At 40.4% G+C, this 12,352-nt stretch overlaps 1 protein-coding gene across 5 annotated transcripts in view; it reads right to left on the reverse strand.

Moving 5' to 3' along the window:
• Positions 1–4,579: 4,579 nt before the first annotated feature.
• BICC1 (BicC family RNA binding protein 1) overlaps positions 4,580–12,352 on the reverse strand; it is a 285,588-nt gene continuing 277,815 nt past the window's right edge. For 4 of the 5 annotated variants that reach the window (XM_087432182.1, XM_004427111.3, XM_087432180.1 and 1 more), the window contains one exon: positions 4,580–7,243. In XM_087432182.1, the coding sequence (XP_087288308.1) occupies positions 7,113–7,243 (131 nt within the window). In that variant the 3' untranslated portion in view covers positions 4,580–7,112. Of the gene's footprint in view, positions 7,244–10,043; positions 10,123–12,352 lie in introns of all 5 variants that reach the window. The other variant, XM_087432181.1, reaches the window with a different exon arrangement.

Consider the following 12,352-nt stretch of genomic DNA (forward strand, 5'->3'; position numbering starts at 1 on the left):
AATTATTGATAGGTAAGGACTCATTATTGCCATTTTGTTGTTTTCTGATTGTTTTGTAGAGCCATTTTTCCTTGTTTCTTATCTTGCTCTTTTTTGTGTTTTAATGTTGTGTGTCTCAGTATCTTTTGACTTCATCATGTTCTTTTCTGTAATTACTACAGGTTTTTCCCTGTTGTTACCATGAGACTTAAATGAAATATCTTAAAATTTTAACACCCTATTTTAAACTAATAACAGCTTCAATAGAATCCCTAAATTTTATGCTTTTACTTCTCCTCCCATTCACATTTTATGTTATTGATGTTACAATTTACATACTTTTATATTGTGTAATAACAGGTTATTGTAGTTATGCTTATTTCTACTACATTTGCTTTTTAACTGTTAAACTAGAGTTGTAAGTAAATTATGCGCCACCATTGCCATACTATAGAATCTAACTTTGACTATATATTTGCCATTACCAGTGAGTTTTACACTGCCTTCTTATGTTTTTATGATGTTAATTAGCATCCTTTTATTTCCAAAGAACTTTCTTCAGGATTTCTTGTAAGGCAGGTCTAGTGGTGATGACAACACTTGGTTGGCAGTTTTTTCTTTCAATATTTTGAATATGTCATCCCATTCTGTTCTGGCCTGATAAGTTTCTGTTGAGAAATCTGCCGGTAGCCTTATGGGACTCCCTGTTATGTAACTTCTCTTTTCTGTTGTTGCTTTTAAAATTCTTTCCTTGCTTTGACCTTTGACAATTTAATTATAGTGTGTCTCAGTGTAGCCTTATTTGGGTTCAACCTATTTGGAATCCTTGGTGCCTTTTGGATCTGGATGTCTATTTCTCTCCCCAAGTTTGAGAAGATCTCAGCCATTATTGCTTTAAATATACTTTCTGTACCTTTAGCTTTCTCTTCTTGTTCTAAAATTCCCGTAATGTGAATATTGTTTCTTTTTATTATGTCCCATAATTTCTGTAGGCTCTCTTTGTTCTTTTTTATTCTTTTTGTTCCTCTTATCGGATAGTTTCAAATACTCTATCTTCCAGGTTGCTGATTCTTTCTTCTGCGTGGTCACGCCTACTTTTGAAGCTATTGAGTTCTTCAGTTATTGTATTATTCTGCTTTTTTTTTTTTGGTGGTTTCTATTTCTTTGTTGAACTTTTTGTTCACACATTATTTCCCTAATTTTGTTTAGTTGTCTGTCTGTGTGTACTTGTATTTCACTAAACTTCTTTTTTTTATTTTTTTGTGAGGAAGATCAGCCCTGAGCTAACATCCATGCTAATCCTCTTCTTTTTGCTGAGGAAGACCAGCTCTGAGCTAACATCTAGTGCCAATCCTCCTCCTTTTTTTTTTTTCCCCAAAGCCCCAGTAGATAGTTGTATGTCATAGTTGCACATCCTTCTAGTTGCTGTATGTGGGACACCACCTCAGCATGGCTGGAGAAACGGTGTGTCAGTGCATACCCGGGATCCGAACCCAGGCTGCCAGTAGTGGAGCACGCGTACTTAACCGCTAAGCCACGGGGCCGGCCCTTACTAAACTTCTTTAGGAGGATTATTCTGAATTCTTTGCCTGACAGGTCATAGATCTCCATTTCTCTAGGGTCAATTATTAGTGCTTTTAGTTTCCCTTGGTGGTGTCATATTTACCTGATTATTTGTGATCCTTGATTCTTTATTTTGTTGTCTGTGCATTTGAGTAAGTGGCCTCCTCTTCCAGACTTTGCAGGTTCACTTTGGCCGAGACAGTTCTTTACCAGTCAGTCAGCTCGGTTTCGGTTTCTGGACGTGTCTGCTGGTAACATCCTTAGGCAGGTGGAGCCTGCTATTAGGGTCTATTTTTGAGCAAGGCAAGTGTTCGATCTCTGAGGGCAGGGTTGGGAGGGCTGCCACTGGCTAAGAACAGCTGGATAGGACTTCTGGCTTGGTTCTCTGCCCAAGTGAGACTGTAGGATGGGCTCTGCAGTTGCCTGGATTCTCAGGTCAGGCTCAATAGATGGTTGGGACTGAGTACTATAGTCAGCCATAGGTGGAGCTATGAATTAGCTTCTCTGCCATGGCAGGGTGGCAGGACAGGACCCAGGGCCTAAGCGCCTCATTGTTTGGGGGCCTAAAGCAAGAAAGAGTGTGCATTAACTATCCTGGTCAGGTGAGGCCACGGGTTTTGCTCTGTAGATGGAGAAAGCCGTGGGCTCTGCTCTCTGTTCAAGTGCCACTGTAAGCAGGGCTGCTGGAGGGGCTGTGTAGCTTCCCATGTGATCTGGTGAGGTTTCCTAGTTGGGCAGGCTGAATGCTGTATTCAGCAATGAATGGGATTATGAATTTGTTTACCTGCCCAGGCACAGTGGGAGAAGCAGCTCCAAGACCACTAAGACTCTTTGTGGTCTTGACTCAAGCCAACCTGTGCCATAAGTTCCCTGGCCAAAGAGGGCCACTTGCTTTGCTCTGATCAGCTCTGCCCTCCTGCCTCTCAGCTCGTTACTGCGTTACAAGGCAGCTTCCAGGTGTTCTGCCAGCCCTTCCTGTCAGATGGGACTGGGGGCCACGTTCCACAGCGGGTGGGTGTATGACTCAGGTCTCCTGCCTGGGTAGGACTGGGAGAGCCCACTTCAGGGAACTCCCAAATTTTCCCAGTCTTTCTGGTCGGGAGGGGCCAGCAGCCATGATCTGCCGTGGGTGGGGCTATGACTCAGCTCTTCTGCCTGGGCATGGCTGATCAGACTCCAGGGCTGGCCAAACTCCTCATTTGAGGATCCGAATCAGGCAGACCTGCATCCTGCCGAGTTCCTAGTAAGACTGTGCCACCAACTTGGTTCTGCAGATGAGCAAAGCCCTCAGTTGAGACTACTACGTGAGCTCTGCAAGTATGAACTGGGTCTGCCCAGATTTGAGTGCTGGTTATTGGAAGCCCCTCCCCACTTCTCTGTCACAATCAGATTCCCAGTGGTTGAGCCCCAGAGATTTCCGTGTGATCCCTGTGGGATGAATCCAGAGTAGTGGCCCCCACAAAGTGACCCACAGTGCTGGTGGGCCTGGATGTTTCCCCTGGGCTCTCTTTTCCCACTGGAGGAACCACAGGCTTAGGAGAGACCTCTGAGAGTGGTGCTGCACTGGCCTGGGGGAGGGCAATGCGGTCAGCATGTAGCAGTTCCTCTTACCCTTCCAATGCAGTCTGTGTTGGTCTCTGTTGTACAACGGGGTGCATCAGCCTCACTCTCATGTTCTGGGGTTCCCTCAGTGGTGTCTTTTCCATGAATAGTTGTTAGTAGTTTGTTGTTCTCATGAGGGGGAGTGGAGTCAGGAATGCCCTATGTCACCATCTTGGTGACATCACTCTATTACTGCATTCTTGGAGGATCTTCAGTGGTAGCAAATTCACATGTTCTTTCAAGGTAGACTTGATTTATAAATATTGCAAAGTCACCTGGAGTCAAATCTAAGACGTAATGGGTCATATAGGGTAACTATAAAGCTGTGGGTCAGAACCCTTTTGGCTACACACTCCTTTTGAGAACGTGATGAAACTTAGAAGAAAGGAGCGAGGGCAAGTGACACTATTTTGCATTTGGAAGCACAGGCCTATTTCTGTGAGATGAGTACTTTCAACAGTTTTGTCAAAAACGGGTTTTTAGACAGCACTCAAGAGTTTCCTTGGAGTGCTGTAAACACAGGGAGGCCTGTGTTTGAAGGGTGGGGATATTCCATCCTCCAATCCCTCTTCATCAGCTCCACCTTTCTCCAGTTCTAATGTATGCTTAGTGAGGGGAAGGGTTTATGTTTCATTCACTGCTGTGCCCAGAACAGGGCCCGGCACTTACTAAGTACTCATTAAGTATTTATATAATGAATGAATGAGTAACTGGATGAGAAATTTAATATTGCATTCACAGGTAAGATTTCAATTATCAAAAGAACTCTTGTGCTAGAAACCATTTTTAAGAATCATTGGCATGGGTAATTCAAGTGGAGATATTTCTGGGAGCATGATGAGGAGAGGGTTAGGGTTTGAAATTTAGACAAATCTCAGGATTAGTATTATGGCATCAAGTCCGTTTGAGAATGAGTTCGGACAGAATCTCAGGGCAAGGCACGAGGGGCAGTCAGTGTGAGAGCACAACGGCTGGTCTCTGGAATGGGACACTGGCTCAAAAAGCCCAACATCACTTCAGTAAGAACGCTTTGCTGATGTATGAGGCTGTCAAAGTGGTCATACACTTGAATCTTTATAAAAGAAAGAACAAACAAGAATAAAACCTGTTCTGTAACCTTACTCTTTTTCTATGTACCTACGGGTGGCCACAGAAACAATGATTGATTAGTAGTTCTGGATTCACTGGCTAAAATAAAGTGCCTTAGCTAAAGTGCCTTAGCTTCTGGTTGAAAAAGAGGACTGTTAATGTAAAACAACAGCTCAGAGAGTGCATATTCAATTCTACTGCCGAAACGTCTCTCAATTCTGCTGAAAATAGCAAAAAAACAAAAAAAAAAAAGAAAAAACACTTCTTACAAAACAAAGACAGGCATAGAGTTTATGTGTAAAGTTTTTTTTTTTTTTTTTTAAAAAGACTCATTTCATCTAGCAAGGGCAATACAAAGGGATTATATAAATTTATTTTTTATATAACAATTGATTAGTTTAGAAAAAATTCCCATTTTCAATGTTTAATTCCATCTCTCATTTTTAAAAAAATCACTAAAAGGACAAAAACCCACACAAAAATACAATCTGTATCTGTTCTATATTTACAGATAACCGGTCACTATTAAGGCACAGATTGATTAAAAACTAACATTTATTCAAACAATCCAAATATTTTGTGCATCATATAACACTGACAACACCATATACTGTAGTGTCATATTCCCTTCATTGCATCAAGAGAAAGTGAGAAAAGTAATTTCCAGTGTTCTTATTTATTTTTTAGCCACCTATTTAATCTAGTTTAATTGGGATAGTTTCCCTTTGGCATAATATCAAAGCACTGTTCATAAAACCTATATCAACTTAATACTGCAAATTCATTCCATCTTCCTCCTGTTGCAAATGCATGGTAGGGAGCTGGGAGAAGAGCTCCAAATGATTATATTTTATTTGAGAAGGTCTTATTGAAGGAATGATAAAATTTAGAGCACTAAGTTGTTGCACAGGAACCAACTCTGGAATTCCTACCCTGTGCTGAATGTGTGGCACGATGCGTTCCTACAGCCATATAAGGTGGGGAGCTCCACATAACAATCTGTGTACGTGTGACGTGCGCAGGATGATTCCACTGTACTTGCAACCAGAGCAGTTTAGTTCTATATCCTTAAGCAGATATGGTTTGGTTTAGTTTAGAAAGGGGAATCCCCTTAGTGCCATTATAAGTGATAATTTTATGACAGGACCATATTAACTATGCCTTCAAGGTAACCAATACTATTTTTTAGTGAAAATATTTCTGTGTGCAAAATTTCTCTTCAATTCTTGTTCTTATTTTGATGGTTAAGACTTAGCCATGGAAAAAGGTCAGGCAAGTATTTCTGATCCCGCATTTGTATGAAAGTCCCCAACTATTACGTATGCTTATCTAATGCCTTTTGCTGAGAGCACGCTACAGTGGTTTATGTCCACGTAGAAAGTCTTGAATACTGAACATAAATAAGTCATTACAGTACAGGTAATTCACAACATTTCCTATGGGAAAGTTTTCCAACAAATTAATACACTTGGAAATAATATTGCTTTGAAGAAAGAGAGGCACTTAGTGATTTTCTTCATGGATTGAAAACCCTTCATAAATCCAGAATAAGATGTCTGAAAAGACCTATGAAACAATGTTGCCTGGTTTCTTGGACTTTCACAGTATAAGGTTGTAACAACAAGTCTAGCCACTTAGAAAATAGTCTTTTTTTTTTTTCTCCTTCAGAACCCAGCTTTTATAAACTGTCACCTTGGAGACTTAAATAAAGCCTTTCCATTCTCAACAAACACAAGTCTACTTCAAACGGACAGATATGGTTTTAGGAAAGTCCTGTGACCATATGGAGCACAGCTAATGTGTACACGATAAGCACAGTAATCTACTTCTCCTCCTAATGGCAACAGTGCTGTCTTGTCAGATGATTATTTGTCTTTTTAAATAAAGTGACAATCGAGGGCTCCAGTTATTAAATGCCGTCCATTCTCTACCATAAATCTCGAGTAGATGTCAATCTAATCAGGTATGTACTGTATGCTTATAATATCTAAAAATAAAAGTTTGATATAAATAAGTGTCCTTTAGTGGCAGTATACTAAAAATAGCCCTTTGCCTTCAGACAACCATAAAATCATTTTAGCAATATAGGCAGCAGCTAAATATGATGACTGCAAAGGGTTAATATTGCCAAGTCCATTTGGTCTTTCTCTGCACCTGTTACAGTGAACTAGGTTCATTACTAAGTGTTTCTAGGATGCTGACATAAATGAACAGAACTGGTCCTGAACCAAGTGAAGTCACTTACATTTCCCAAAGTCACAGAATATTCTGCACAAAAACTAATCATCCAGTACCATTTCAAATAAAAATTTAACAGTCAGGAAAATGTGACTAACTCTGATTTGTACCACTACATCAGGTGACACGAAAATGAAAGAAAGAGAGATAATTTCCACAGGACAAGAAATTAGAAAGTGTAAAGTGCTGAAAGACCTCAATAATTATTTTAAAGCAGTACCAGAAAATTCTACTTTGATTATTTTTTTAAAATCCCCAAATACCAAAACAAAACAAGCAAACAAAATAACTTCTGTGTTTTCTGGCATCTCAGATGTCAATTCATCCTTCATTTTAAGTAAAAAATCAGTGCATATGTTACATAGGTAAATAAAAACAGGAAATAAAGCCCTATCCTCATATTGCAAATTCTGTCCAATTAAAAAAAAAAAAGTAATCTGCATGTGGCATTCTGTATGATGACATAAGAACATCTTCTCTCTTTTCTTCCTTTTTGGCACAAAGTTCAGGTGCGAATAAGATGCTTTGGTCCTAATACCAGACACCCAGAGTGCTGAGGACGGTGTGCAGTGAAGGCTGTTCACAGATCTCCTGTGTGTCCAGCTTGACAGCATTGGTGGGCATGTGCCTGGAAGGGACTGCTACCAGCGGCCACTGACACTAGCAATGTCTGAGTGATACTGACGGGGCAGCCTTCCACTCGCTCCGCCTTCCAGGAAAGAGGTGCGTGCATTTGGTGGTTCAAAAAGCTTTCTTCGGTTTTTATTTAGTTCTAGAAAGAGAAAGAGAGACTTGTTAGGAGCTCAATGGAGTTCTATAATCTACAGGACATGGCAAGAGAGCTCAGAAAATGATGACTTGGTAGGTTTTTGGGGGGAAGTCAAGTCTGGTAGTTTTTCAAAAGGAAAACCTTTAGTTGGTGGTCAAGACATTTCTGAAATATTAGAAAGTCTGATATTAAAGGTAGCATGTTGGTAGCCGAGAGAACCAAGAACAGCATACAGTTTTTACTGCAGTTTGTAAACTATCTGGGGGATATGTTCTTCTCAGAACCCTCTAAACTCTGGATACACAAATTAAACAGTTTGACCTATCCCAAATGTCATTTCAGAGGCAAAGGGAGGGGGCCACCATCAACACTGGTGAAAGACATCTGGTGAAAGGCATCTGAGAGGATATATTACCAATGACACAGAAAATTATTACAGCTATTGAACTCATACATGTTAAATACAGCAATCATTAACAGCAATCATTAAATTATTAAAGTTAGACATATGAGAAAAGAGCCCCCCATCTGAAAACGAGAACATTGGAGGAGGACGCTGAAGTGTCCAGTCACAGCCCCACGGCTCCACGGACTCACGATGCCTATGCTCCTTGAGCCAGAAAGAGTTATGTAAAGAAGCGTTATCAGCAGGAGATTTCTTTGAATAAAAAATCAATTTTGTAAAAATAGCAACAGTTTAGGAAATTAATACAATTGAAAAACAACTAATACTTGAATCCAAATTTTCAGGGAAAAACTAGATGCTCTATTTTAATTTTAAAGAAACCAGAGTATTTAGAAAGCACTGTCTTTTGCCAACTAAAAATTAACCAGAAAGGTGAAAAATTAATTGAAGCAGCCTACCTTGTTTGTGAGGGCAACCCCCCATTCCCCCTTCCACATATACAAATCCTCACATCAACGATGTAATTCTTGCTAATGAATTCATACAAGTAAACAGAATTGTCAGGCTCTGGAAATGAAGGGTTTCTGATAGCCACCAAATGCAAATATCTTCAAATTTATTCAATTTCAAATAGAGGGATTATATAGTTGATGTGCTTACAGTTGTCTTTTTTGGGGGGTGGGGAACAAGTGATTCAGCACCTTATATTTGCATAGTCCTCAGTACTTTTTCAACCACATACACATGCAACCCCCTTTTGAATTCTGAAGTCACTCAGCCAGCTGTTGCCCGCTCCAGCGCTGCTGAGGATGAGGACGCAGACTCAGGCAGGCTGCAGCGGGTCACAGTGACCAAGGACGGCCACCTAGCCAGACGTGCTCCTGTCTCCCGAGTCCTGGAAGATGGACCAACAGCCCTAACATTTCACCCCACTGCCTTCCAGAATGTAAATGTCTGCCCCACAGGGGAGACACGAGAGTGGAGGCATCTCTCGTTCACACTGAGGTCTCAGGCTCTAACAAATCACTGTTATTTTTCTTCTCCCCTATTACACAACAAGCACTTTACATTCCTTGTGTCCTAGTTAAGTCCCCCTTAAGGGGTAGATAATATTACCATTCTCCACTTTATAGATTAAAAAACTGCATTTTAAAAATAGATAAAGTAGGGGCCGGCCCGGTGGCGCAGCGGTTAGGCGTGCTTGCTCCGCTGCAGTGGCCCAGGGTTCGCAGGTTCAGATCTGGTGTGCGCACCGACGCACCGCTTGACAAGCCATGCTGTGGCGGCGTCCCATATAAAGTAGAGGAAGATGGGCGCAGATGTTAGCTCAGGGCCAATCTTCCTCAGAAAAAAGAGGAGGATTGGCATCGGACGTTAGCTGAGGGCTGGTCTTCCTCACACACACACACAAAAAATAGATAAAGTAACTCGCCTACACACTGTTAAGTGACAAAGCTGAAACCTGGCCTCCCTGATGCAAAGGTCTGTAACCTGCGCTCTAGGCTAGTGATCGCCCATCGGCAGAGAAGGCCAACCAAGCCATCGGGAATACAAATTTGAGAAGTTGGTAGTGTTAGGTATGCCAGATAACAGAGCTTTACTTCAGTATTTTAGTATACCAAATTTATTTTTTAAATAGGAAAACATAGCTTAAAAGCTCTGAAGAAGCAAGGAAGATATTTTTACAAGCAAAGACACATGCAGGCATGCATATAGATGGCTAGTGTTTCAAGTTCCTGCAGAAACGTAGTAGCAATGACATTCCTATTAAAAGTTGAATACATGTATCTTGTTTAAAAATCAAACAGAAATTCAGAAATCAAGACAGAACTGGATATATTCAAAGGCTAACTTGTAGGAGAGTTAAGAATAAATGAATCCCCTAAAATGCAGCCTGGGAAAGTTTCATCGCCTTCAAGTTAGGAGACCTTCTTTGGCCTCCATCTTCTCTTAGGGGAATAACCCATGAATCAGGAGGACATTTCCATACTATAGAGAAGGACAAGGAATGAATGAGGCCAAACACCATTCTCCCCTAGAACACACAACATGTTCAGTTGAGCACATGAAAACAATTCGGCCACTGAAGACAAAATTTAATAGCCATTGAAAACTTTATTCTGAAAAGTCACATCAACTAGATTTTTGAGAGAATAAATGATCATGAAGAAATTCAGCCACTCCCTAAAGAAGCAATTTCTAAGAGTACATATATTTATATATTTCCAAATGTGAAGCACAGAGAAATCTTTTGGGGAGATTATCAAGGATCAAGTCCTACTGAAAAGACTTTAGTTTTTTTGTTGTTGTTGCTGCTTTTGTTTTTTAAATTAAAAAGCAAACTCTCTCCTCTGATTTTGTCAGTAAGCCTAAGGGGTAGTTTGGGAAAATACCAACCTTTTTCTTTGAAATTCCAAGGTTCACACAATCCTGGCAGCTCTCAGGATCTTGTTGCGGATCTGAACAGAGTCACAAACTAAAAGAATAGGTCGGGAAATGTTAGATCTACCTGAGGCTGTGGCGGGAAGCCTGTCAACAGGGTGCTAAACTTCCTTTCACTTAGTCCCTGTACAATTAGTTAACCAATCACTAAAATACTCGGAGAGAAATCCATGAAATTTCAAAAAATTGTGGATTTGAAAAAAGAGATCAAATTTTTTTCTCTGATCCATCTCTATTAGAGATAAATCTCATCTCCTATAACATTAAAATCAATGTCTTCTGGCCCAAGATTAAAAGCAAAGCAAAACCTGCAAGAACAACTCTGATTACAAGTTAAAAATCTACAAAATTTTTAAATGGAATTTTGAGCAAACTCTGTATCTCACCAAACTATGTAACCACAAGACAAACGTGAGTCTAGGTTGCCCCGATATCCCGCATCTATCTGGAAATGGAATATTCTGAGACCATAAATGGATGTCTTTGGAAAAAGAAGCTTTTTGATAAAGGGTTTCTCAATAAAAACTTACTACTTGCAGAGAAAATGATTTACCAGGTTCAAACAAATGCACTCAACAAAGTAAGGCAAAATCATCCTTAAAATGATCAAATATTTCCTGCTGTGCAGAGCATTCATAAGCATCTTATTCAAAATCTCTAATTCCCTTTAAAAGCAAGAGCACCTGTGAGCCCCACTGAGCGAGGAGTCCATAGAAGTAGTTATAACCTCAACAGAATCACATTGAAGATGATGAGGAGAAAACATTTTTTAAAAAGAGGATTCAAACCCCTCCTGTTTCCCGCCCTACTCCCCAAAACCCACCTGGAATACATCACAAATGTATCCCAGAGTAAAGGTACTGACGATCCATCTGGAACCTACGAAAGTATGTAGAGAGATCTGCCTCTTGCTGGAAGCTTTACAGAGTTTGGAATTGGGGTGATGCACAAAGAAAGAACTTAATTTTCATTATTATATTGTCACTGACATTCCAAGAATCTCTAGTGAAAGATTACGGAGTTCTGGAACACACACTTCTCTGGTAGGCCCACAGGTTTTAACAGTACAGGCGTGGTGATTATGGGAGTTAATCAATTTCAAGTAGTATATTAATTTCATTTTCAAATTAATAAAAGAATGTGAACAAATATGAAGTTAATTTGGGTTGAGGAATAGCCCTCTGAGGCTGAGCTTTAGGGTAAACAAGTTGAAAAACTATCCTATCGCCACAAATAGTAAAAAAAAAGGATGAACAAGGGAGTTCCCTGCTAATAATATATAGTGTTAAAACTGTAGTTATTTTCACGACAGCTGACGATACAGCTCATGGAAGGACAGATCTTAAAAACAGAGGTGATCTTACCTGATCATCTATTCCAATCCACTTTCATGGTTACAAAACCAAAACCAAAAGAGGTTTCGAAACTCAACCAAAGACTCATGACTTGGCAGAGGCAAAGCCCAGATCTCCTCATCTGAACACAGTGTACTGTCCACTACACCAAACTCATCTTAGAGCAAACAAGAAAAAGCATCTGCCCTGTGGAGCTCCATTAATGCAGCCACTTGGGTCCACAGGGTGGAGGAAGACTTCTCAAACTAATGTGTGCAGAACTCTTGCCAAGGGGGAGCCTAACAGGCTGCCCAAGGGCTGAATTTCCACCCCTATTTCAAAGCTGCTATGCTTCTATCTGCTTCAGATATTAGGTCCATATAGAAGACTTCCTGTGGGGAGGTGGGTGGGGGATGCCATCTGCTGCTAAAATAAAATGGAAAACCACTGAGGTTTTTAATTTTCTTTGCTGATCTGACTAGTGAATGCTGTTTGGAAAGGACTTGTACCAGCTGGATACCACTGCTGGCCTCATAAAGGCAGAGCCCGCAAATTCAGTGTTTGGAAAAAGCAAAGCCCTTTTCTCACTGCACCTGACACTTGGCTTCTGCCCTTGGTGTATCTCTTTGAGAGACTGGCACACATATAAAAGTGACATTCATGAACTTTATCAGAAAGTCTTCAAAAGTAACCTCATTTTTTCGCCCCCAAATTTCTTCCTTATATTTCTCTAAACATCTTTTTGAGGTATGTTGTCATGTATTTGCCAACTCCAACTCATCATCTAGCTCAATTCGTTTTAAATGGGAGGTACCCGGTAAATGTGTATAGGGCATTTTCTAATACATTGAATATGCAACAGATGCACAAAAAGGAAGGTGGCCTAGGAGACAGACAACATTATTTTCCTTCATTCTGACTACCCTCAGG

Source organism: Ceratotherium simum, chromosome 6 (assembly GCF_057802395.1).
Source record: "Ceratotherium simum simum isolate JZ-2026a chromosome 6, ASM5780239v1, whole genome shotgun sequence".
Classification (NCBI taxonomy): Eukaryota; Metazoa; Chordata; class Mammalia; order Perissodactyla; family Rhinocerotidae; genus Ceratotherium; species Ceratotherium simum.